General features: G+C 42.6%; 1 protein-coding gene across 4 annotated transcripts in view; it reads left to right on the forward strand.

The window, feature by feature from the left end:
* The window catches only part of MCM10 (minichromosome maintenance 10 replication initiation factor), a 46675-nt gene that overhangs the window by 3023 nt on the left and 16132 nt on the right, over positions 1-27520 (forward strand). For 2 of the 4 annotated variants that reach the window (XM_024254132.3, XM_024254133.3), the window contains exons 3-13: positions 4438-4779; positions 5903-6007; positions 6152-6292; positions 9039-9210; positions 13915-14080; positions 16423-16590; positions 19977-20093; positions 22662-22861; positions 25080-25180; positions 26044-26154; positions 26242-26359. In XM_024254132.3, the coding sequence (XP_024109900.2) occupies positions 4438-4779; positions 5903-6007; positions 6152-6292; positions 9039-9210; positions 13915-14080; positions 16423-16590; positions 19977-20093; positions 22662-22861; positions 25080-25180; positions 26044-26154; positions 26242-26359 (1741 nt within the window). The remainder of the gene's footprint in view (positions 1-4437; positions 4780-5902; positions 6008-6151; positions 6293-9038; positions 9211-13914; positions 14081-16422; positions 16591-19976; positions 20094-22661; positions 22862-25079; positions 25181-26043; positions 26155-26241; positions 26360-27520) is intronic. The other 2 variants (XM_024254134.3, XM_063727492.1) reach the window with 1 other exon arrangement.

Genomic DNA, 27520 nt, shown 5'->3' on the forward strand with positions numbered 1-27520 from the left:
AGTGATTGTCTTTCATAATTACAATAGCTGGTAGGTGTACAGTGGGCCAGGCACTGCTCCAAGATCCTTGTGGAAATTAACTGATTCAGTCCTCAGGCAAACGTATTTTATAGGCAGGAAAACAGAGACGTTTAGTAACTTGTCACAGTTCAAGCTGGCAGAGCAGGGCTTTGAACCAGGCAGTCTGACTTCAGAGTTTACATTTGATAATGAAATCTGTTGAAGCGATATTAGTCTAGCTCTGACTTAAGTTTTTATTAATATCATCCTTTCTAATTTTGTTCATTTTGCAAGGATGTGTACAAAATGTTTACCTAGAAAAGAGATGTTGCACTAATTAGCGATCACCTAAAATGATTGTGCTGGGCCGGACGCAGTGGCTCACACCTGTGATCTCAACACTTTGGGAGGCCGGAGTGGGAGGATTGCTTGAGCCCAAGAGTTCAAGACCAGCCTGGGCAATAGAGTGAGACCTCATTTCTATTTTTAAAAAATTAAAATGATTGTGCTGGTTGGGAAGAGATCTAGTTGCATAATTGAACTCATAATCTGAAACTGGATCTTTTTAAAAAATTCAAACATATTACACTTTGCCCTTTAAAACAAAACTTGAAATTCCTCCCACTGTGGTGCACAGTGGCCCCCGTTGTCCCTGAGAGATGTGTTTCCACACTCCCAGCAGATGCCTGAAACCAAGGACGGTATCAAACCCTAGGCATGCTTGTTTTTTCCTGTACATACATACCTGTGATAAAGTATAATTTATGAATTAGGCACAGTGAGAGATGAACAGCAATAATAAAATGAAACAATTATGACAATATACTATAATAAAAGTTATGTGAATGTGGTCTCTCTCTGAAGTATCTATTGCACTCTCAAAATATCCATTGTACTGTCCTCAACCACAGTGACCATGGAAAACCAAAACCACAGAAAATAAACCCTCAGATAAGGGGTTATTCCTTATGTGAAACTCATTGCCTGATGCTATCACGGTAGTTTCCTGTTTCTTAAAATTGGCAAATTGCCTACAGGGCAGGTTATATAATACAAAGCATCACTTTTTGCTATCAGATTGACATGAAAATAAGAGGTGAATGGATACATGTTCTCTAAGAAATCACAGTATGTATCTGGAAACAGTATAGGTCAAGAAAAAAAAATCATAATGTTTAGGCTGGGTGCGGTGGCTCATGCCTGTAATCCCAGCACTTTGGGAGGCCAAGGTGGGTGGATCACCTGAAGTCAGGAGTTCGAGGCCAGCCTGGCTAACATAGTGAAACCTCATTTCTACTAAAACTACAAAAATTAACCTGGTGTGGTGGCATGTGCCTGTAATCCCAGCTACTCAGGAGGCTGAGGCTGGAGGATCGCTTGAATCTGGGAGGCAGAGGTTGCATTGCATCGAGATCCCACCACTGCACCTCCAGCCTGGGTGACAGGGTAAGACTCCGTCTCAAAAAAAAAAAAAAAAAAAAAAGAGGAAAAAGAAATCATAATGTTTAGTAAGAAAATCTCATTTGATTGGCATGGGTTCACAATTTGGCCGGTGTAGAGGAAATCGGAAAGTGTATGGTACTTGGGATATACTGTTGAACAGTGTTCCTGCTTATATTTTAGTAGAGGGAGGAAGATAACAAAACAATAAACGGGTAATTAGTAGGTGGGAGACACTGCTATGTCTTTGTATGCTGACAGGAGTGCTTCAGAGAAGAGGGAGAAATTGGGGATGCAGGAGCCAGAGAGGTGCTAATTGTAGAATGAAGCCTTTGAGAAGCTGAGAAGTGGGACCCGGTGTAAGACTGTAAGTGGAAGAATTGGCTGTGAATAGCACTAGATACTTAGTCCTAGGAGGGAAAGCAGAGAAGATACGTTCAGAGTTGGGAGTGAAGGATGAGGAAGTCTGATTGCATCTATTTTTTCTGTAAAATACAAGCCAAGGGCTGGGCGCTGTGGCTCACGCCTGTAATCCTAGCACGTTGAAAAGCCAAGGCAGGTGGATCACCTAGGGTCGGGAGTTCGAGACCAGCCTGACCAACATGGAGAAACCCCATCTCTACTAAAAATACAAAATTAGCCGGGCATGGTGGCACATGCCTGTAATCCCAGCTACTCGGGAGGCTGAGGCAGGAGAATCACTTGAACCCGGGAGGTGGAGGTTGCAGTGAGCCGAGATGGCACCATTGCACTCCAGCCTGGCCAACAAGAGTGAAACTCTGTCTCAAAAAAAAAAAAAAATATATATATATATATATATATATATGTATATATATATATGTGTATATATATATATATCTCATCAGCTAAGAGTAAAGAGTGGGGAGTGGGCATAGGAGGTTTGAGGAGAGACAGTGTGAAGTGGTCAGAGCCTGGGAAAGCAAATGAATTGGGGCAGTGTGGGAATCTAAGCAGTTCTGAATGCTTGTTTGTTATGGGTGTGCAAAAATTTAAAGTTAGACTGAGGCAGGGTCTTGTTGATCACGCCTGTAGTCCCAGCACTTTAGGAGGCCAAGGCAGGAGCATCGCTTGAGGCCAGGAGTTCAAGACCAGACTGGGCAACATGGCAAGACCCCATCTCTACAAAAAATTTTTTAATAAGCTGGGCGTGGTGGTGTGCACCTCTAGTTCCTGCTGCTTGGGAGGCTAAGGCAAGAGGATCACTTGAGGCCAGGAGTTTGAGGCTACAGTGAGCTAAGATTGCGACACTGCACTCCAGCCTGTGTGACCCTGTCTTGAAAAAATAAATAAATAAATAAATAAGTAAGTAAGTAAATAAACAAACAAACAAAAAAGACCAGTAGCATGGTGGTGAGTCTTTCTCCAGGACCATTCACCAGCCAGGGAGCTCTTCTCTTTCTTTTGCCTATTAAATCTCTGCACTTAACCTCACTCCTTGTGTGTCAGCGTCCTTGATTTCCTTTGCATGAGACAACGAACCTCGGGTATTACCCGAGATGAACGATGCCATTTCAAGAGTGCATCCACTTTGAGAACAATTTGGCAGCATCTAGCAAAATTGGAAAACGTGGATACCCAGCAATCCAGCAATTCCATTTCTGATAGATATTCCCAAGAAACACATGTGCAAGAAGATGGATACACGATTACAGCGTATTTAGTAGTGGGGAAAAATTAGAAATAGCCCATATTGTCCTTTATTTGAAAATGGATTAATAAGGTGTGACACAGTTTTATTATAGGATACAATATAGCAACGAAAAGAAATAAACTAGAACTATATGGGGTTTTTTGTTTGTTTTTGAGATGGAGTCTCGCCCTGTCACCCAGGCTGGAGTGCAGTGGTGCGATCTCGGCTCACTGCAGCCTCCACCTCCCAGGTTCCATCAATTCTCCTGCCTCAGCCTCCTGAATAGCTGGGATTACAGGCACGGGCCACCATGCCCAGCTAATTTTTGTATTATTAGTAGAGACGGAGTTTCACTTTCTTGGCCAGGCTGGTCTTGAGCTCCTGATCTCAGGTGATCCTCCCGCCTTGGCCTCCCCAAGTGCTGAGATTACAGGCATGAGCCACCGCGCCTGGCTAGAACTATATGTTTTGATTTGGGTTAATCTTACAAGCAATGTTGAATGAACCTGGAATGCAGAGTAATGCAGTGTGGAATATTTATGTAAATATTTTTAAAACCATCTAATATATATTGACTATGACTGCCTATATATTTATGTAAAAGCATAAGAATGGACTGGAATGATGCCTCAAAATTATGAAAGTGATTACAATGGGAAGTGGGGGCAGTGGGCAGGAGTTGGGATAAGATTTGGCATGACAGACTTCATCTGGAAGGTGTTATTTAATGTTAAAAGCAAGAAGCAAACAACAAAATGTTAATGATGGCTAATTCTGGGTGATGGGATCTTAGTATTTTTTATATAGTTTGTATTTTTTTTTGTTTTAAATCTCAAATAATTTAAAGATCAGGAATTATATATATCTAAAGCCTAAATCTATGTTTGGTGTTTTAAAATTATTCCCTTGTTGGTTGAATTTCATGGAAGTCAGTGTGCGGGAAGCTGTCTCATTGATTGGAGTAGAATGCTTGAGGACATTTGGCCCCGTGGCTGGCCCACTCTACTCACTAAGCAGTATTGGCTCCTTCCTAGCCCAGTGTCCCCTAAGAAGCACCTGGGGACAGGAAAGATGGAGACAAGGAGAACAAAGACCAGGCAAAATGGTGCATCTGTAGGTTTTGGTTTTTTTTTTAGTTTCAGCTTTCATTTTAGATTCAGCCTTGTTACAAAGGTGTATAGTGTGATGCTGAGGTTTGGAGTATGGTTGAACCCATCATCCAGGTAATGAGTATTGTACCCATTAGGTAGTTTCTCTTACCCCCATGGGGTCATTTAAATTGCCTAAAGTTGAATGTTTGGAATTAGCTGTGCTTATTCTCTGTCCTTTCTCTTCTTTTCCCCTAGAGGAGGAAGACAATCTGTCTCTGCTGACCGCACTGCTGGAAGAAAACGAGTCAGCCTTGGATTGTAATTCAGAAGAAAGTAACTTCTTGACGCAGGAAAATGGCGAGCCCGACACATTTGATGAGCTTTTTGATGCTGACGGTGACGGTGAATCTTATACAGAAGAGGCTGATGATGGAGAAACAGGAAAGACCAAAGATGAAAAGGAAAATTTGGCCACTCTCTTTGGAGATATGGAGGACTTAACAGATGAAGAAGAAGTTCCTGCATCACAGTCACCTGAAAATAGGATCCTCCCTGCTCCTGCCCCCAGGCGAGAGAAAACGAATGAAGAGTTGCAAGGTGCCCTAACTACTTGCCTTCCTTATTTCTTTCGGATAAGTTGGATGAAGACCACCAATCTGATAGCTGTCATCAAAATAGCTGCTGATTCAAGGGTAGAGATAAACGACTTTGTAAAAAAAGAAAAAAAGAAAGAAAATTATACGAGTTGGTAGATGAAATGTTTAAGGCCAGCATTTCATCACACACTACAGACTCTATCAGTGTCAGCCAGCTGCACTTGATCCTGTACGGAATGGCTCTGAGACTTTTCATGTTTCTTATGGAATAGTAGTACTTTGGGATTTATGTGGATGTGGAGCCAGAGACAAGGCTGCAAAGCTGCCACATATCTATTTGAGCAGAGCGTTCCTGAACAGAAGCTTTGATACATGTTCTTTTCTTATTCCTGGCATCTCATACATGTTTAAGCTATAATAAAATTCAGTGGTTAGCTGTTTCTTCTAATACAGAAGCCAGCATTTATTATATTAGTTATGATATCCAATTTATGAAGTAAATATAATTTTTTTTTTTTTTTTTTGGAGACAGATTCTTGCTGTATCACCCAGGCTGGAGTACAGTGGTGCAATCTTGGCTCACTGTAGCCTCCACCTCCCAGGCTCAAGTGACCTTCCTGCCACAGCCTCCCTAGTAGCTGGGACCATAGGCATGCACCACCACACCCAGCTAATTTTTTTTTTTTTTTTTTTTTTTCATTTTTTGTAGATACAGGATCTCCCTATGTTGCCCATGCTGGTCTCGAACTGCTGGGCTCATGCAGTCCTCCTGCTTCAGCCTCCCAAAATGCTGTGATTACAGGCACGAGCCACCATGCCTGGCCTATAATTATTTCTCAACTCCTAAAAACTTGTTAACTGGATTTGTATTTGATATCTCTTAATAGTACAGATTTATAACTAGTTTGACTATTGGGTGCTTCATTACTTTAAATAAAATATGTATTTCTCTAAGGGACCTCTTTGAAGTACAAAAGTTAATCATGAGCTTTGGGTATGTGATTATATTGTGGGTCTCCAGGTATTGGGGCAGGGAGTGGACAACAAAAATATTGCCCCCATTTTTGTCATGTAGAACATTTTCTCCTGCCTGGTTCTTAAATTAACATATTTTCATTTCCTAGAGGAATTAAGGAATTTGCAAGAGCAAATGAAGTCCTTACAAGAACAGCTAAAAGTAACAACAATTAAACAGACAGCAAGCCCAGCCCGTCTGCAAAAATCCCCTGGTAAGAAGACTGTCATTCTGGCAATCGTGTGCATTTCTTTTATTAGAAATTATCACATTATTTCTGCATCCAACTCCTGTCCAAACAGCCCTTTGAACCTCTTTCTGAATGGATTTTTACTCACTTATTTTACTTTTGATTAAGTAGAGAAGTCTCCCCGGCCACCTCTTAAGGAGAGGAGGGTTCAGAGAATTCAGGAGTCGACACGCTTTTCTGCGGAGCTTGATGTCCCTGCACTACCAAGAACCAAGCGGGTGGCCCGGACACCAAAGGCTTCACCTCCAGGTGTGGTACTTGCGGTCTCAGTATCTTGGCACTATTGTATGTGTTTGTGTGTGTGTGGGTGTTCGTGTGTGTGTGGGTGTCTGTGTCTTTTGGTCTCTTATCTCCCCATTGAGAAAGAAAGAAAGTTTCTTGGGAATGGGAGCCACATGATATATTTTGTGTTCTTTGTCTACGTCTCAAAGTGCCTAGAAAATCCTTAGGGCCAAGGCACGAGGCAGGAAGATTGCTTGATCCTAGGAGTTTGAGACCAGGCTGGGTAGTATAGCAAGACCCTATCTCTACAGTAATAAAAAAATTAGCCAGGTGTGTTGCTTGCCTGTAGTCTCAGCTACCTGAGAGGCTGAGGTGGGAGGATCATTTGAGCTCAGGAGGTTGAGGCTAGAGTGAGCTGTCATCGCACCACTGCACTCCAGCCTGTTCCACAGAGTAAGACCCTGTCTGAAAAAAGGGAAATCATTAGGTACGGAGTAGCTATTTACTAAGTACTTAACAGGTTGAATTTTTTTTTTAACTCTGTAGTCTCATAGTTTTACCCGGATTGTAGTAAGTAAAGCCACTGGTTAAGTTCTCATGCTTTAGACTTGTGAGGTTATTTCCTTAGAAAATGGTCAAGTTTTATTTGAAGCCGGGTTGTATCAAATCAAAAGGGCCGTTTTTTGGAAACAACTTCTTTGCCACGAGTAGAGGATGGTATTCAAATACAGTCCTAGTTCAGCACACACATGTATATGCACAAAACAGCAGTGAAAAGGCTTTCTGCCCTATGTATTGCTTTTCTTGTATTGCCGGGAGACCTAAGACAAGATGGTCCTGATAAAACATGGGTTGGAGGACACAGCATTTTATTGGCTGTGTGTGTTTGGGAAAGTCCCTTTGAATAGCATGGGTCTGTGCTACAGTAGTAGAGAACTACTTCCGCCTGAGTGTTCATATTAATCTGACAGCAAGTTATATATTCAGATATCCATTCAGGAGTAGCATCCATCCCCTCAGGACCTTTGGCATTACTAGGGTGTTGCATTAGGTAATGTCCAAAGTTTGGTTTTGAGGGGTGGGGAATGGGCCTGACCTCTAAGTTCTAAAATTCTAGGGTCACCCTGGCCCCTAGTGTGAGAGCAGTGATCCAAAGTCCCTTTGAGGGCATACAACAATCTTATGAGAGAGAGAGTGATATTTGATTAAGGAAAATACCCAAGCATCTGACTTTCAGGAGAATTATCAAACACTTCTAAAATATGAAAAGTAACTCCATCAGGGATATCTAATGAAGCAATAGTGAATAGAATACCAGACCCCTAACTCTCCTTGGCCCCACAAATAAAATAGAATGGAATGAAATGAAACAAGAAAGAAGAAAACGGGAGCTAGTTTTGGATTTTTTTTTTTTTTTTTTTTTTTGAGACAGAGTCTCACTCTGTCACCCAGGTTGGATTGCAGTGGGATGATCTGGGCTCACTGCAACCTCCACCTTCTGGGTTCAAGTGATTCTCCTGCCTCAGCCTCCCGAGTAGCACGCCCCACCATACCCAGCTAATGTTGTATTTTTAGTAGAGACAGGGTTTCATCATGATGGCCAGGCTGATCTTGAACTCTTGACCTGAAGTGATCTGCCCACTTCAGCCACCCAAAGTGCTGAGATTACAGGTTCTTAAAGTAGAATTTGAACTGTACACAAATCTCCACTAATTACTCATTCTGAAGGAAGTCTTGTCCTCCCTTTGATAATCTGCGCCAGTGCTCTGTATCTTGATGAATACTCAGTAAACATCATTGCATAGAGAATCAGTATTTTAGAGCGGCACTATCTAGTACAGTAGCCACTAGCCACATGTGGATATTTAAGTTAAAATTAGATTAAATTTAGTTAGAAGTGTATTTCCTTAAAAGCACAGGGTCACATTTAAGTGACTGATGGTCACATGTGTCTGGTAGCTGGCACCCTATTGGACAGCACCAATGTAGAACATTGTTATCATCAGAGAAAGTTCTATTGGACTGTAAGGCCAAGAAATGGTCTTGTGGGGCATGCTTTGTTCCCAAGATTTGATTATTGCTTGTGTTGCTTTAAAAAAGGAACAATCCTGGCTGGGGGCGGTGGTTCATGCCTGTAATCCCAGCACTTTAGGAGGCTGAGGCAGGCAGATCACCTGAGGTCGGGAGTTCGAAACCAGCCTGACCAACATGGAGAAACCCCATCCCTACTAAAAATACAAAATTAGCCGGACATGGTGGCACATGCCTGTAATCCCAGCTACTTGGGAGGCCGAGGCAGGAGAATCGCTTGAACCCTGGAGGCGGAGGTTGTGGTGAGGCGAGATCGCATCACTGCACTCTGGGCAACAAGAGTGAAACTCCATCTCAAAAAAAAAAAGGAACAGTTCGGGCCATGTGCGTGTGCAGTGTCTCACGCCTGTAATCCCAGCACTTTGGGAGGCCTAGGTGGGTAGATTGCTTGGGCTCAGAAGTTTGAGACCAGCCTGGGCAACATGGCAAAACCTGTCTCTACAAAAAATACAAAAATTAGCCGAGCATGGTGGCACATACCTGTGGTCCCAGCTACTCAGAAATCGCTTAAACCCAGGAGATGGAGGTTGCAGTGATCCCAGATCACGCCACCACTGCACTCCTGCCTGGGTGACACAGTGAGTCCCTATCTCAAAGGAACAAGTCTGTAAAAACAAATTTCCAAATTCCGTTCATGATTATCGGTGTGGTTGCCTTTTTATTAATTGTGTTAATTTTCTAGAGCCCAAAAGCTCATCTTCAAGGATGACAAGTGTACCCTCCCAACCCCTCCAGACGATTTCTCGGAACAAACCTAGTGGGATAACTAGAGGTCAAATTGTGGGGACTCCAGGAAGCTCTGGGGAAACGACTCAACCCATCTGTGTGGAAGCCTTCTCCGGCCTGCGGCTCAGGTCAGTAACTATACCATCTATTCATGTGCGCCACTTCATAGCTTTTTGTGCCTCTCAGAGTCCTTTAGAAGTAGTGTGTTTATACATCAGGATCCACAAAACACCAGCAGCTCTTGAACTGGACAAAACACCACTGGAAGACTAGCAGTAGCCCTGGGTTTGACTAAGTACAGTTGCATATAAAATGTTTAAGAAAGACTTTTTCTTGTGTAATCAACAAAGAATGTGTATCTATAAAAAGAAATGGACAAATGGTAGTATATTTAATCAGAAATTGACAGATGGAAATAGTAGATTTCAAAAATTTTTCTCCGTCTCTATTGAGGTATAATTTAGACTATTTTTAAATACACAGACAGTTTAACCAGGATAATATTTATGCAATTAAGCAATTACTGTATTGCTTTGGCTCTTCTGGGTCTTTTGTGGTTCTGTATAAATTTTAGGATCATTTTTCCTTTTCTATTGATTCTTGTAATTGATGTTAAGAAAAATAGCTATGCTGTTTTTCTTTCTAATAGCCTTTTTAAGGCAAATTTATATTCTTTGCATCTGTTATAGGGATGCATTTAAGATAGCCTGTTATAATAGGAATATATTCCAAGCTCAATTCAATTAAAAGCTATATTCAAATCCTGGACTTTTTTTTTAACTTTATTTTAATTTTTTAAATTATGTATACTCTGTATCACTACTCCATTGCATCTCCATCATTACATCTGGATAATCCCAGGGCAGAACAGTAATCCTTACTGTGAGACTGGATTGCTTTTAGCACAGTCCATTTGAGGAACCAAGTGAAACCCTCTAAAACTCTTAAACCTTGTCAGTCTAAATATCAGCCAACAAGTAAAACTGCTAAGCTCTTAAAGTATATATTATTAGCAGAGGAGAACAAGTGTTGCCAACATACACTAAAAGTGTATTATAAGGCTGGGCGTGGTAGCTCACACCTGTTATCCCAACACTTTGGGAGGCCGAGGCAGGAGGATTGCTTGAAGTCAGGAGCTCAAGACTCCCAGGGTAACATAGTGAGACCTCCTCTCTACAAAAAGTAAACTAGCTGGACACAGTGGTATGCACCTGTAGTCCTAGCTACTTGGGGGTGCTGAGGCAGGAAGTTCACTTGAGCCCAGGAGTTCAAGACTGCAGTGAGCTATGATCATACCACTGCACTCCAGCGTGGGCAACAGAGCAAGACCTTGTTTCCACAAACAAAAAAGAAGTGTCTTGTAAAGACTTGGTATTCTCCAATACTGAAGAATGTATTTATATCTTAATTACATCTGAGACAGAGTCTGAGAAATAGAATACAGCAGCAGAAGCTGTGGTTCTCACTGAGGAGGCTGCTGGCTTCCTTCTCAAGGTAGAGAATTGCCCCCACCTGAGATGGTACTGCCTGCCCCAGCCATGGCCCACTTGAAGCTCCCTGCGGGTAATGAACCATGTTGCTGCTGGTGGGCATTTATTGCACATGTGAATCAGAATTGAGATAGAAGAGGCTTAAACTACTCAGCAAAAGCTTCTGAGTGGCTTTTAAATTTAAGGGATTACGGAATTGTTTGAGTCTCTTTGTCATTTTTATATGTGAACCTCAGGCCCTAAAAATACTCTAAAGGACATATTCATAGAAATTCCCCAACACAGGTCGAGGGTCCCTTATCCAAAATGCTTGGGACCAGAACTGTTTTGGATTTTGGATTCTGGAATATTTACGTTAAATAGACTTGCTGATTAAGCATCCCAAATCTGAAAATCCAAAATTTTGGAGCTTTTTTTTTTTTTTTTTTTTTTTAAATCTATTAACTCGTTACAGAAAAAACCCTGGGCTGTATAGAAGAACCTTTCCCTAGCTGGGCATGGTGGCTCACACCTGTAATCCCAGCACTTAGGGAGGCTGAGTGGGGCAGGTTGCTTGAGCTCAGGAGTTTGAGACCAGTCTGGGCAACAGGGCAAAACCCCATCTCTACAGAAACAAAATTTAGCCCGGTGTGGTGACATGCGCCTCTAGTTCCAGCTGCTTGGGAGGCTGAGTGGGGAGGTCAAGGCTGCAGTGGGCCAAGATTGTTCCACTGCGCTCCATCCTGGACAATAGAGCAAGACCCTATCTCAAAAAAAAAAGTTTCCTCAAAACTGGGAAGGATCCAAAAGCCAAAGAATGACTCGGACTTACATATAAGGCACTCCTGGATGGCAGCAAGATTGTTTGGGAGATCTGCTCATTTGTCTGTTTTTGCTTTGGTTACCTGTGCTTTCGTGTTACTACTCAACAAATCTTAGCCAAGACCAATGTCCTAGAGAGTTTCCCCAATGTTTTCTTTTAGTAATCTCATAGTTTTGGGTCTTAGATTTAAGTCTTTAATCTTTTTTTTTGAGACAGTCTTGCTCTGTCGCCCTGGCTGGAGTACAGTGTCGTGATCTCAGCTCACTGCAACCTCTGCCTCCCGAGTTCAAATGATTCTCTTGCCTCGGCCTCCCAAGTAGCTCAGACTACAAGCACGCACCACAGTGCCTGGCTAGTTTTTGTATTTTTAGTAGAAACCGCCATGCTGGCCAGGCTGGTCTCAAACTCCTGATCTCAGGTGATCCACCTGCCTCGGCCTTCCAAAGTGCTGGGATTACAGGCGTGAGCCACCATGCCCAGCCTCTTGAATACATTTTGATTTGATTTTTGTATATGGCAAGAGATAGGGGTCTAGTTTCATTCTCCTGAATATGGATATCCAGTTTTCCCTGCACCATTTGTTGAAGAGACTGTCCTTTCCCCAGTATATGTTCTTTGCACCTTTGTTGAAAATGAGTTCATTGCAGATTTATGGATTCATTTCTGGATCCTCTATGCCAGTACCATGCTGTTTTGGTTACTATACCTTTCATATAATTTGAAGTCAGGTAATGTGATTCCTCCAGTTTTGTTCTTTTTGCTCAGGATTGCTTTGGCTATTTTGGGTCTTTTGTGATTCCATATACCTTTAGGATTGTTTTTTCTATTTCTGTGAAGACTGTCATTAGTACTTTGATGGGGATTGCATTGACGCTCTAGATTGCTTTGGATAGTATGGACAGTTGAACAACATTGATTCTTTCAATCCATGAACATGGGCTATTTTTCCATATTTGGTATCCTCTTTAATTTCTTGCATCAATGTTTTTTAGTTTTTATTGTAGAGATCTTTCACTTCTTTGGTTAAGTGTATTCCTAGGTGTTTGATTTAGAGCAGTTGTAAATGGGATTACTTTCTTGATTTCTTTTTCAGATTGTTCGTTGTTGGCACCTAGAAATGCTACTGATTTTTGAATATTGATTTTGTATCCTGCAACTTTATTGAATTTGTTTATCAGTGCTAATAGTTTTTTGGTGGAGTCTTTAGGTTTTTCCAAATATAAGATCATATCTGCAAACAGGGATAATTTGACTTTTTCTTTTCCAATTTGGATGCCCTTTATTTCTTTCTCATCTGATTGCTCTAGCTAGGACTCCCCTAAGCTGTTTGCCTACTGTGTATGTGTGATGAGGCTCTTTTCTTGGTGTGTTCCCAGATATGCTCCAGAATGGTTGGGTTCTTAGGGACATCTGCTCCTCGGCTGGGCACCATGACTGTGGCCCCCTACCTGGCCTTCAAGGTTCAGGAAGCTGACGTACACCCTTAAGCAACTTGGGGTTGGGGGGGAACCTATCACACTACAATCACAGAAATCAGACAAAGGAAAGAATTTTCCCACTAAAGTCAATGTTTTGCTTCCTGAATATTCTTCATTGTTCAAACTTAGCTCTGGGACTTTCTGTTCCAGAAGACTGATGAAATAGTGAAGAAGCATGTTTTTCTCTGAGTGTCTTTTCTCATCTGCAGATATATAATGCGATCAAAGATGAAACAAATGTTAATAACCCTAAGAGTTTTTCGACCCAGTCATTAGGAATAAGAATATTTTAATTGAAGCTACATTCAAAAGCCTTTATTGTATGTCAAAATGTCGTCTTTAAAAAAAATTCAATTAGAATAGTAGAACCTGTGAAATTCTTGCATAATCGATGAAATTTAAGTGTCTTATTTATGAATATTAATTCATGGTTTTGTAATAAAGTAAAAAAGGATTGTTTGCAGAAGAATATTAAAATTTGCTTAATTTAAGAGCTTAAAGGATTTGTGATCTTTCTTGTATTCTATATAAGCCCTAGATCTATATCCAAAGAAAGGCAAACCTAGCTTTAAAAATTATCTTAGAGGCCAGGTGCAGTGGTTCACACCTGTAATCCCCGCACTTTGGGAGGCCGAGGCGAGCAGATCGCTTGAGGCCAGGAGTTTGAGACCAGCCTGGCCAACATGGCAAAACCCCATCTCTACTAAAAATACAAACATTAGCAGATGATGGCACGTGCCTGTAGTCCCAGCTACTCAGGAGGCTGAGGCAGGAGAATCACTTGAACCTGGGAGGCGGAGGCTGCAGTGAGCCAAAATTGCACCACTGCACTCCAGCCTGGGCAACAGAGTGAGACTCCATCTTTAAAAAAAAAAAAAAAAAAAAGAATTATTTATTTATTTGCTATAAAAATGGATGCCTTGGTCAAACTATATAACTAAGCTTCCCAAGAACAGGTACTGTAGAGGTTTCTGACCATCACACTCCCTTACCAAACCTGCTAAGGTGCCCGGTAATTTTTTATTAGAATCATAATTACTAATCGCTGGTTTCTTAACCCAGGCGGCCTCGAGTATCCTCCACAGAAATGAACAAGAAAATGACCGGCCGAAAACTGATCAGACTGTCTCAGATCAAGGAAAAGATGGCCAGAGAGAAGCTGGAAGAAATAGACTGGGTGACATTTGGGGTTATATTGAAGAAGGTTACGCCACAGAGTGTGACTAGTGTGAGCCATTGTATTGGTTTCTTAGCTGTTTTACTACAAACTAACAGCGGGAATTCGATGTCCTGAATTTGTTAACTGGAACCCGTTGGTGTTTCATTTAGAAATAAGTATAGTGAGTTCCAGAATCGCCACACATCATTGAGTTGGTATCCAGTGGGTATAAGCAAAGGATGCCCTGTTTAAATAAGACCTGGTGGTACAGGTTTCTTGGGCTTTCCATTGTCCAAATCATCCGTACTGCATTTCACTTGTCATTGTTTTTGGTGGCACATGTGGTTGTCCCTGTGACACTGTGGTCTCTCCCATGGAGGAGAGGCGCAAGTAACCGAAGAGGCTGAGTTCACAGATTCTTTGGAGGTCCCTTTAGATGTAAGGTACCAGCCACAGAAGTGCTGAAATTGCTGGCCTGTGTCAGTGCCCTATGATATATTTAATTTGACGGTTATTACCAAAGATCTAACAAGTTTCAAAATCACTTTTGACTGAGTCGTAAATGGGAAAGTTATTCTGTGACCTGGCAAGTCAGATAGCCTGGCTTCTAAGCCTTGTGCCTTTAACTAGCGATGTTACCCTAAAGCCGTTAATCTTTCTTTACCGGCTTCCATTTCCTTATTTATAAAATGAAGGAAGTGACTTCGATTAGATTGAAAATCTCTCCTGTCTCTGAAATGCTATGATTGATCATGCTCCATCATGATGTTATTCTCTAATTTAGATCTTGGCCAACCTTTGGTTTTTCGTTAGAGCTGACATGGAGTTGAATTTTAAGAGTACCCAGTCCTAAGCCATTATCCTCAGCAAACTAATGGAGGAACAGAAAACCAAACACTGCATGTTCTCACTTATAAGTGGGAGCTAAATAAATGAGATCACATGGACACAAGGAGGGGAACAACACACACTGGGGCCTGTTGAGGGAGGGCAGGGACGGGGAGAGCATTAGGGAAAAGAGCTAATGCATGGCGGGCTTCATACCTAGGTGATGGGTTGATAGGTGCAGCAAACCACCATGACACACGTTTACCTATGTAACAAACCTGCACATCCTGCGCATGTACCCCGGAGCTTAAAAAAATTTAAAAAAATTAAAGATTACCCAGTCCTACACTAGCCCTACTACTGTTGAGGTAAATGTGGACAGGTCTGGTTTTCCTTTGATTAAATTCTTAGTTACTTCATAAGTGGCTGTAATGACATGATACTAATAGACACGAGAATTTATCTGAACTCTTCCAAGACAGGCACTGCACAAATCCCTGGAAGATGGATTCCAGCTCAGAGTCCGGGCAGTAGATTCCATGCTGTAACCCACAACCATACCCAGCCCGGGATGCCTCTGTGAGATAGTGCAAGTCAAGATTATTCACAGTATTCTGGTTTTAAAAACAACTGTAAAAGTGGAGGTTTTTCACGTTATAATCGGTCAGCATTTTGAGCTGTATTTCTTCAGATACTTAATCATACTTCTGAAATGTTAAGGTTAAACTCAACCAGTTTTCTTGAAATGATGCTTTTGTTTTTCTGATAAGCTAAGCAAAGATTTAATAGCCTAGAAAGGAAACTTCTTTATTCATATTAATAATAGACTTAGGCCAGGCTTGGTGGCTCACGTCTGTAACCCCAACGCTTTGAGAGGATGGGGTGGGAGGATCACTTGAGCCCAGGAATTCATGACCAGCCTGGGCAACATAGTGAGACCTCATCTCTATGAAAAGAAAAAAAAATTAGCTGGGGCTGGTAGCACATGCCTGTAGTGCCAGCTGCTTGGGAGGCTGAGGGTGGAGGATTCTTTGAGCCCAGGAGTTGGAGTGAGCAACGGGACGTGATTGCACCACTGCACTCCAGCCTGGGTGACAGAGCAAGACTCTGTCTCTAAAAATAATAATCATCATATAATTAACCAATGATATGGAATAGATTTACTCAGTTTTCCTAATATTGATTCATATCAGTAGGTTATTAAATGGTACTGTCATACCATCCACTGTCCTTTTAATGATGTGCGTGTGTGTCTCTGTGTCATTAGAAAGGCAGTGCTATCCCACTCCCTCTGCTTAGACCCGAGATAATTAGAGACTCTGCTAACAAGTTTGCCACTGGCTTGCTTTATTTCACCTTCATCTCTAAAATGAGAAGGGTAATAGAATGCGAAAGCCTAAAGAATGGGTTAATTTAAAGTTATCACACATGCTGATGATACATATTTGAATAACAACAAAAAAACTTGGATTTAATGGATTATAGGCATATAGTTTTCCATAGTAAAACTCTTGAACCATAAATGGGGACAGCATAACCTACAGTTCAAAATTATAAAAAATAAAAATAACTATTTTTTCCAGGGAAAAACCTTCAGCATCTGGAAACTGAATGATCTTCGTGACTTGACACATTGTGTGTCCTTGTTCTTATTTGGAGAAGTGCACAAAGCGCTCTGGAAGACGGAGCAGGGGACTGTCGTAGGGATCCTCAATGCCAACCCCATGAAGCCCAAGGATGGTTCAGAGGAGGTAAGAGCCTGTTTCTGGGATTTGATTGATGATTGTCTTTACAAGTTAACTGAGTTTTATCAAAGATGTTTGAGGCTGCACACAGTGACTCACACCTGTAATCCTAACACTTTGGGGAGGCAAAAGTGGGAGGATCACTTGAGCCTAGGAGTTCAAGACCAGCCTGGGCAACATAGTGAGACCCCCATCTCTACAAAAAATATAAAAATTGGCTGTGAGTGGGGGCGCACAACTGTAGTTCCATCTATTCAGGAGGCGGCGGTGGGAGGTTGAGGCTGTAGTGAGCCCTGATTGTGCCACGGCACTCCAACCTAGGTAACAAAGTAAGATCCCATCTCAAAAAAAAAGACCAGAAAAGAAAAAAGTTTGTATTAGTCTACCTCCAGAAAATAAGTCATGCTTTTATGTGATTGTGTCTCCGTGAATCTGGCTTTTCATTTTTTGTTCATTCATTACCCATCAGTATTCTGAATTTCCACCTATTCTAAAGTGTTTTGTAACAACTACTTTTATTCCATCTTTTCAAATTAGTTACAAAGTTCCTTGAGTTTTTTGAACTATTGTACTCAGGTTTCCTTAGATTCATACCTTCCTTTTTTTTTTTGAGAACGAGTCTTGCTCTGTTGCCCAGGCTGGAGTACAGTGATGTGTTCTTGACTCATTGCAAACTCCATCTCCTGGGCGTAAGTGATACTTCTACTTCTGCCTCCTAAGTAGCTGGAACTACAGGTGCGTGCCACCACGCTCTGCTAATTTTTATTAGCAGTATGTGTATGTGTATGTGACAGAGTTTTGCTCTTGTTGCCTAGGCTGGAGTGCAATGGCACGATCTCGACTCACTTCAACCTATGCCTCCCAGATTCAAGTGGTTCTCCTGCCTCAGCCTCAGCAGCTGGAATTACAGGCATGTGCCACCATGCCCAACTAGTTTTTTGCATTTTTATTAGAGACGAGGTTTCACCATGTTGGCCAGGCTGGTTTCAAACTCCTGACCTCAGGTGATCCACCTGCCTCAGCCTCTTAAAGTGCTGGGATTACAGCCATGAGCCACCACGCCCAGCCTATTTTTGTGTTTTTTGTAGAGACAGGGTTTCACTATGTTGCTGAGGTTTGTCTCGAACCCCTGGGCTCAAGTGATCTACCCGCCTTGGCCTCCCAAAGTACTAGGATTACAAGTGTGAGCCACCGTGCCCAGCATGATTCCTTATATAAATTTTTATGGTGGCATCAAGAAAGCAGTATTTTATAGTTGAGGGAATTTTGCTCCATTGAGTATGACCACCATAGCTGCAGTTTAAAATCAAAGTGAATTTTCATCTTCTCAAATACTAGAGTTTTGGCACTACCTACTGCTTCTCTAGGAAATCGCAAATCTAGACACAGTGTGAATAGCAACTGGCAGTTTCTCTTCTCTGACCCAGCACGGAGCTTTACTCTGTTGTAGTCAGATTATTATTTTCAAGAGAAGTGAGAAAAATGTTATCTCATTCGTTGCTTTCACCAGAGAATGGCAACAAATCTTCCTCTATTGGTTAGGAATGTGTTTGGCTGCAAGTAACAAACAAACTTAAGTATAGTTTCTTTTCAACAATAAACAGTGGGGCTTATTTTTCTTACATATTAAAAAAAATTCAGGGCCGGGCACGGTGGCTCACTTCTGTAATCCCAGCACTTTGGGAGGCCGAGGCGGGTGGATCATCTGAGGTCAGGAGTTCGAGACCAGCCTGGCCGACATGGTGAAACCCCGTCTCTACCAAAAATACAAAAAAATTAGCCGGGTGTGGTGGTGGGTGCCTGTAATCCCAGCTACTCGGGAGTCTGAGGCAGGAGAATCGCTTGAACCCGGGAGGCGGAGGTTGCAGTGAGCCAAGATCGCGCCATCGCACTCCAGCCTGGGCGACAAGAGCAAAACTCCATCTCAAAAAAAAAAAAAAAAAAAAATTCAGATTTAAACACTATAGTGATTTAAGAGTGACATCTCTGTGAGTCTCAGCCTTTCTCTCCTGGTCACAAGATGCCTTTGAAACTGTAGCCATCACTGTGAAGTGGCATACCCTGGAAGGGTGCCAGTTTCTTGGAGAGGAACACCATGCACTGTTTACCAGTCCCGTGGGAGGGCTCTAAACACCCTGCCAATTTCTACTATTTCTAGATCTGGTAGGTTCCCAGGTCTGGCTGGAAGCTTTGTACAAACCCAGCTGCCAGTGGTTCAGCATAAACCAAGCTACCCGCAGCTTTGCACAAGCCTGCCTGCGGGAGTATGCATCCGGGAGACAAAACACTTACACAAGTTGGGCAAAGCACCTTAGGCAGCGAGAGTCCACAGAAGCCTAGGATCTGGGTTGAGCCAGTCCACCAAGGCTCAGGAAAGGCACTCCAGGCAGGCAGAGTCCTGTCTGCTCATGGCCCTCTTCGCTCTGCAACAGAGGGACTATGAAAGCACCCTGATCTGGGTGGCCTTCATAACCTGGAGGCCGCTTGGCTTATTGAGCTCAAGTGTTTTAGGAGATCTTGTCCTAGGAGGGGTAAGGACAAAGCCTGAGCTATTTGGGACAGTCCCTCTTGGTACAATCTCTCCAAGAAAAGAATTGCAAACAAGAAGGGAGAGAGCTGAATTCAGCAAGGCCCTTCAGGGACTTGTCTCCCTCCAGTCATCTCCATTCAAGGCGAGAAGTGAGGAGGAAGGGGGAGCCAGCCTCCTAACTCATTTTATCAGGAAAGCAGAAGCTTCCCCACCAATTCCTGTTTATGTCTGAGCATCTAGAACTTATCACATAACCAATGCTAGCTCTAAGGAGTGCTGGGAAAACAGGGAACAGGATTTATTACCTGAGGCTGAGAACTCGGCCAGCCCAGACAAAATCAGGATTCCAATCGCAAAGATGAAGGAAAGGATGGAAAATGGGAAGAGAACTGAAGGTGCCTTCTGCACCCCTGTTCCTAAAACAGTTATAGAGCACTGGCTTCGAATTCCTTTAGACCAGTAAAACTGCTCTCCTTTTTGAGACGGCCTCACTCTGTTGCCCAGGCTGGAGTGCAGTGGTGTGATCACAGCTCACTTCAGCCTGGACTTCCCAGGCTCTAGTGATCCTCCCACTTCAGCCCCCCAAGTAACTGGGGCTACATGCACACACTACCATGCCTGGCTAATTTTTGTGTTTTTTTGTAGAGACAGCGTTTTGCCACATTGCCTAGGCTAGTCTCAAACTCTTGGCCTCAAGCGATCCACCTGCCTCAGCCTCCCAGAGTGCTAGGATTATAGGTGTGAGCCACTGTGCCTGGCAATAACCTTCTTAAATCAGCACCAACCATTCTTTTTTCTATTCCTGCTAATAAAAGGCCATAATTTTGTCTGCCTTTAACTCCTGCCCCACCTCTTCTTACAGGTGTGTTTATCTATCGATCATCCTCAGAAGGTCTTAATTATGGGTGAAGCTCTTGACCTGGGAACCTGTAAAGCCAAGAAGAAGAATGGAGAGCCGTGCACACAGACTGTGAATTTGGTTGGTTTCAGCCTTGTTAGGGTGGTTTCTGCTAAAGAAAAGAACAGTTAGGAATAAACTGTAGGCGCTTTAGCTGTGATGACCAGTTTGGAACTGAGTTTCCCACTTAAAGGAAGAGTCAAAATGAGAAAATTTAATGTGTGGTTAATAATTGCCAGTTTAAAAAAGTGAGGGCAGGGGAAGGGTGGGGGAATTTAACCTCTTAGGAAAGTGATCTTTTATCTGACCAAGAGGTTTAAGACAGAATTTTTGTTTGCCTTTAATTCTTGTAGTTCTACAGAGCAAACATGATGAAATACAATGAAAATTGTATTTTAGCCTATATTTTAACTCCATTATACCTTTTCTTAGAGCTTTTTAAAAAATAATAGCTTCATTTAGGTATAATTCACATACCATGCAATTCACCCTTTTAAAGTAAGCAATTCAGGCCAGGTGTGGTGGCTCACTCTTGTAATCTCAGCACTTTGGGAGGTCAAGGCGGACAGATCATCTGAGGTCAGGAGTTTGAGACTAGCCTGGCCACCATGGTGAAACCTCATCTCTACTAAAAATACAAAAATTAGCCGGGCATGGTGGTGGGCACCTGTAGTCCCAGCTACTTGGGAGGCTGAGGCAAGAGAATCACTTGAACCTGGGAGGCAGAGGTTTCAGTGAGCCGAGATCGTACCATTATACTCCAGCCTGGGCGATAGAGTGAGATTCTGTCTCCAGAAAAGAATATAAATAAATAAAGTCAACAATTCAGTAATTTCTAGTACATTCACAGAGTTGCGCAACCATCACCACTGTGTAATTTAAGAACCGTTTCATTGCCTGAGAAAAAAACCCAGTACCCACTAGCAATCACTCCCCAATCTTCTCTCCCCCAGCCTCTGGTAAGCACTAACCTACTTTCTGTCTCTATGGATTTGCCTCTTCTAGACATTTCATATAATGGAATCACAATATGTGGCCTTTTCTGTCTGGCTGCTTTTGCTTAGCATAATTTTTCTCACAATTGATCCATGCCGTAGCATTTATCAACACTTTATTCCTTTTTGTGGGTAGATAATATTCCGTTGTATGGATATACCACGTTGTTTATTCTTTCATCAGTTGATACACACTTGGGTTGTTGCTACGTTTAGCTATTATGAATAATGCTGCTAAAACAGTCACATACAAGTTTTTATGTGGCTATGTTTTCCACTCCCTTGGGCATATACCTGGGAGTGGGATTGCTGGGTCAACATGGTAACTGTCCAGATTTTGGAGGAGCTGCCAGACTGGTTTCCCAAGTGGTCCACCAGCAATGGATGGACTTTCCAGTTTCTCCCTGTCCTCATCAGCACCTGTTACTGTATTTCTTTTTTGTTATAGCCACTGTAGTAGGTGTGAAGAGGTACTTCTTAGAGTTCTTTGAAAGGACTAAATGGCAGGTTTTGGTTTCGTCTCTTTTTAGTTCCTTATTCCTTCCTATTAGATTAATTAGTGGGCAGGAGAGAATAAGGTGGGAGACGGTTGGAAAATGAGGTTTCAGAGTGAAGTACCTAACAGATCTCCCCATGAGAACTAGATTCTTAAAAATCCATTGTCTGGACAGGGGCGGTGGCTCATGCCTGTAATCCCAGCACTTTGGGTGGCTGAAGCGGGCCAATCACTTGAGGCCAGGAGTTCGAGACCAGCCTGGCCAACATGGTAAAACCTTGTCTCTAGTCAAAATACAAAAATTAGCTGGGCGTGGTGGTGCACGCCTGTAATCCCAGCTACTTGGGAGGCTGAGGCACAAGAATCACTTGAACCCAGGAGGCAGAGGTTGTAGTGAGCCAGGATCACACCACTGCATTCCAGCCTGGGTGACAGAGCGAGACTCTGTCTCCAAAAAAAAATCCATTGTTGCCGTATCTACTGTTCACCCAGTAGAACAATGCTGCACCATCTCTCTTTGCTTCTTTCACTGAAAGGATAGCACTTGTCCGAGGATCAACCAGAGAAACAGCTAGAAAAACCTTCGCTGGGAGCTGATTTTGTTTTTAAATTATTTTTGATTGAGGCAAAATTCAAAATATACAGTTAACCAATTTAAAATATATATATAATTCAGTGATATTTAGTTGTGTAACCACCAGCTCCCTGGTTTCAGAATTCCATCACCCTGTAAAAACACTGGCACCATAAAGTCATCACTCCCATCCCCACCCCGTCCATCTCCTGGTGACGCCTCATCTGCTTTCTGTCTCTGTGGATTTGCCTCTTATGTAAAAGGACTTAAATAACATGGGACCTTGTGTGTCTGACTTCTCTCCCCTAACTTGTTTTCAAGGTTCATCCTAGAAGCTGATTTCCTTTGTAGAAAGAGGGCAAGGGGTATTTCACCAGAACAGTGCTTTCAGGGGACTCGAAGGGAAGAACTTCTTCCCCTCAGGGACTGAGTAGCCCTTCCACATTGGGAACGGTCGTGGAGGTCGGCAGGGAGGACTCTGCATGCATCATGTTCTGGGAAGTGGGGAGAAGGAACTGTGTCTGCTCACTGCTGTTTCCTGGCCTGTCGCCCTCATCCTGATGCCACTGCTCTGCCTTTTGCAGCGTGACTGTGAGTACTGTCAGTACCATGTCCAGGCTCAGTACAAGAAGCTCAGCGCAAAGCGTGCGGATTTGCAGTCCACCTTCTCTGGAGGACGAATTCCAAAGAAGTTTACCCGCAAAGGCACCAGCCTCAAAGAACGGCTGTGCCAAGATGGCTTTTACTACGGAGGGGTTTCTTCTGCCTCGTATGCAGCTTCAATGTAAGACGTTCTCGGGGCTTCTTTTGGGCAGAGGATTTTGCTTATCAAAGACTAAACCTACTGGTTGTACCTTCCTGTAACCGTCATAGGATACTTGTACAGGTTTTATCTTTCATAACTCACTGCCTGAAACAAGTTGGTTAAAGACTGCTTTTATTCCCAGGTAGAGAGAAAAACTTTCAGGAGAGAGAGAGAGATTGACTTATGTTGTGTTGGACTTTAAGAGAGCCCACTCTTCCTCTTCAACCTTTTTTTTTTTTGAGACGGAGTCTTACTCTTATCACCCAGGCTGGAGTGCAGTGGTGCAGTCTCAGCTCACTGCAACCTCCAAGTCCTGGGTTCAGGTGATTCTTCTGCCTCAGCCTCCGAGTAGCTGGGACTATAGGCGCGTGCCACCACGCCCAGCTAATTTTTGCATTTTTAGTACAGACAGGGTTTCACCATGATGGCCAGGCTGGTCTTGAAATCCTGACCTCAGGTGATCTGCCTGCCTTGGCCTCCCAAAGTACTGGGATTACAGGCATGAGCCACTGCTCCCGGCCCCTCTTTGACTCCTAATGTGAATAGTGCACCTTCATCAGGGCCATTAAAAATGTGTTAATTACAGTGTTAACACCCTTTTAATTATTTCTCATGTGACTATTTGAGTGAGGCTACAGACCTTGTGGAACCCAAATTTCATTCAGTGAGTGAATATACTGTGAAGCCTCACACAGGGAGTGGGGCGATGCTGGGCAGGCGTCCATGGCCCCTTGCCTGGGGATTCAGAGTCACTACAGCCCCTGACGCTGTAATCCAGGGGTGTCCAATCTTTTGGCTTCCCTGGGCCCCTTTGGAGGAATTGTCTTGGACTACACATAAAATATACTAATGACAGCCGATAAGCTTAAAAAAAGAAAGAAAAGAAAAGAAAAATCTCTTAATGTTTTAAGAAAGTTTATGAATTTGTGTTGGGCCACATTCAAAGCCATCCTGGGCTGCTTGTGGCCCGCAGGCTATGGTTTGGACAAGCTTGTAATCAGTGACCTCGTCACCACATTATATAAAGCATATCTGAGGACTTGGCACGAGGCAGCTACAGTTGGTCCAAGAATAAAACATAGATTTTTGTTCCCAATCCAACAGGAATGGGGCAAAAGGACTCACTTCCTGTTTTTTTTTTTAACAGTAAGCATGTTTTTGAGATTTAAAATGATTTCTGAATTTTTCCAATCTGCTAAAAGCAATATATGTATATTAGTCTTTTAAAAGAACATACAATCCAACCAATGGAGAAAATAAAAACCAACTATAATCCTACCATCTGAAAAACTGTTAGTTCTAGGCCAGGCATGGTGGCTTATACCTGTAATCCCAGCACATTGGGAGGCCAAGGCAGGAGGATTGCTTAAGCCCAGGAATTTGAGACCCACCTGAGCGACATGGCAAAACCCCATCTCTACAAAATGCAAAAAAAATTAGCTGGGCATGGTGGCACACGCCTGTAGTCCCAGCTATTTGGGAGGCTGAGATGGGAGAATTGATTGAGCCTGGGGAAGTTGAGGCTGCAGTGAGTCACGATTGCTCCACTGCATTCCAGGCTGGACAACAGAGTGAGATCTTGTCTCAAAAAAAACCCCCAAACTGTTAGTTCCTTGGTATATATACTCCTAGATGTTGTGTTTCTTCATATATATACATTTTTAGTAATATAAAATGAGATCATATTGTTCCTATTCTTTGTATCCACTTTTTTTCCAGTGTAAAATAATTAATGTTTTTATCATGTATTTTTAGTGGCTACATAGTGTTCTTTTACATACTCTGCCTTAATTCATTTAAACAATTCCCTATGGGTGAACGTTAATGGTGTTTCCAATGTATGACATTATAAACAAAGCTGCCATTAATATCCTAAATTTTTGCATAATCCTTAATTATTTTAAGATAAACATCCAGACTGCTAGATCAAAGCATTGGCTTTTTTTTATTTCTTTTGCCAAATTTCCTTCCAGAATGGCCTCAAGCGGATTTGTAGGCTGCCTCTAGCTTTTCCTCTGTGACACAGTGTATCAACCAGTTATGCTATTGGGCCGTGACATTAAGAAAGCCTACTTAGATGGTGTTTTGAGAAACTTTGACGGTGTGTGTAATGAATGATGATATCTACGCCTTCTTTACCTCATCAGAGCATCGGGGCTTTAGTGATTCTCCTTTTGGGGGTGACTTGTAATTTCAGTGCAGCAGCTGTGGCTCCTAAGAAGAAGATTCAAACCACTCTGAGTAATCTGGTTGTTAAGGGCACAAACTTGATCATCCAGGAAACACGGCAAAAACTCGGTAACTTTGTTTTTCCATTAGAAATTTCTTTCTCCAGTTTAATTATGCAGTCTTAGGGATAAAAGACTACATACACATTGGGTACAGTGTACACTGCTCCGGTGATGGGTACACCAAAATCTCAGAAATCACCACTAAGAACTTATTCATGCACAAAAATAAATAAATAAATAAGCAAGCAAGCAGTCTTTAGGGTTGAAAATGGATACAGCTCATACTCTTAAGTAATAAGAATCCAGTCATCACCTGTACTTAGTGAGTGGTGTGGTCTAACCTAAAGGAATCAAGCCAGGTTTGCAGGACCTTAAGGAAAAAAACAGCATATTGATTTTAGCTGTGTCTTACCTTAGTATGCTTTTTAAAATTTCTTGGTGTATCTGGGTCCAACTCTTTACATCCAGTATTAGAATCAGCAGTATTATCTGCTGATAATAAGTATGGCCAAACTTATTGGTTATCTTTTGTTAAAATGGGTCTTGGTCATAAAAACAAAAAAATTTTTAATAAAATAAAAATAAATAAAAACAAATCTTGATCAGAGAATGCAGCCCCCATCCTGGGCCTAAACAGTGGTCAGGGACTCTTATCCTTAGTGGATATTCCAGAAACAGGGTATGGAATGACCCCCAGATTTAAGGGCTTAATATTCTAATCATTACTAGAAATAAAATATACTCAAGATACCCTGCCATCCTATGAGTCTGATGATAGAGGTTAAGGATTCTTTTCTTTCCGCTTGGTATTCTGTCTTCTTTGTTTACATATGACTAAAATTACAAGTGCAGAGTTTAGAAAGTGGTATGTCATATGACCTCAAACTATCTGAATGTGAATCCTCTAAAGCTGGTGTTGACCTGGCACAGGAATACCCCAGAAGAGCCTGTCTTGCTCTGAGGAGTTCAAGGAACTGATGGACCTGCCGACGTGTGGAGCCAGGAACTTAAAACAACATTTAGCCAAAGCCACAGCTTCAGGTACCATCAGCTGCGCGGCCACACGTGTGTCCCTGTGTTCCCTCAGCCGCCCAGGGCACTCCCTCAGTCTGTGGGCTTCTGTTTCAGGGATCATGGGTAGCCCAAAACCGGCCATCCAGTCCATCTCGGCCTCAGCACTCTTGAAGCAACAGAAGCAGCGTATGTTGGAGATGAGGAGAAGGAAATCAGAAGAAATACAGAAGCGGTAAGAGGAGCAGATTTAATATTCCCCGCTTGGGTCATCCATCTCAGGCGTCCTCAGAACGTCTTCATCGATTTCCAGAATGTGACTTCAGGTTTCAGTTGGCTGCGTTTTAACTCTGAAAGTTTAAAATAGTTTTCCCATAACCTGAATAGCATTTAAGGCTGTGTTATTTCTTACACTGGTGACTCCCAACACCAAATGGTACAGGTTAGAGTCGTTATCACCACGGAAAAGGGAAAGGAGTGAAGTGTATGTAAAGAGGGTTTTTGTGAAGGGGGAGAGCGTAGGTTCACATGCTGGCTGTCATTTTCTCTCTCTCTCTTTTTTTTTCTGAGACGGGTTTTCACTCTGTCGCCCCAGCTGAAGTGCAATGCCGCAGTGTCGGCTCACTGCAACCTCCATGTCCCAGGCTCAAATGATCCTCCTGCCTTGGCCTCCCAAGTAGTTGGGACTACAGGCATGTGCCACTATGCCTGGCTAATTTTTGTATTTTTTTATAGAGACTGGGTTTTGCCACGTTGCCCAAGCTGGTCTCAAACTCCTGGACGCAGGTGATTTGCCTGGCTGCCATTTCTGGGTTTTGCCACAATTCAGTTTTTTATGACAGGCAGAGCCAGTGAGTAGAGTACAGTTCTTTGGATAAAGGATAAAACTGAAGCACTAAAAATGGAGAGTCATTTTAGAGGCAAAAGCAAGTGGAAATGTGTTACTTGGCTTCAGCCAATAATTAAAAAAAAAATCAAGTGGAAATGCATATGGTAGGTGGACAAATGAATGATTCCTGAACTCAGGTCACCTCAATACTAATGAGAGCTGCGGTTCACAGGCACTTCATACATACTCCATAAACACAGCATCTGAGCCTCTGGAGGCTTCTCAGCCTTGTTTTACTAATAGTGTGCCTGGAGGTCAGAGAGCTAGTTTATGGTGGGGCCGAGTTTTGGGCTCACACATGTTGTGCTCTGGTGCTGAACCTTTTGCCATCCCGAATCTGGGCTGCTGAAAGGCAACTGCATCCATGAAAGGGAGTCAATGATAAGACAAGAGGAAGTTCTTTGGGAAAGTAAGAGAATGGGTTTGGTCTCAGGCAGATTAGTTTGAAGTGCTAGTGGGATATCTATAGAGCTATTCATCTTGAGCCTACAGATGACATAAATTATA

The sequence above is a fragment of the Pongo abelii genome, chromosome 8 (assembly GCF_028885655.2).
Source record: "Pongo abelii isolate AG06213 chromosome 8, NHGRI_mPonAbe1-v2.0_pri, whole genome shotgun sequence".
NCBI classification, from domain to species: Eukaryota; Metazoa; Chordata; class Mammalia; order Primates; family Hominidae; genus Pongo; species Pongo abelii.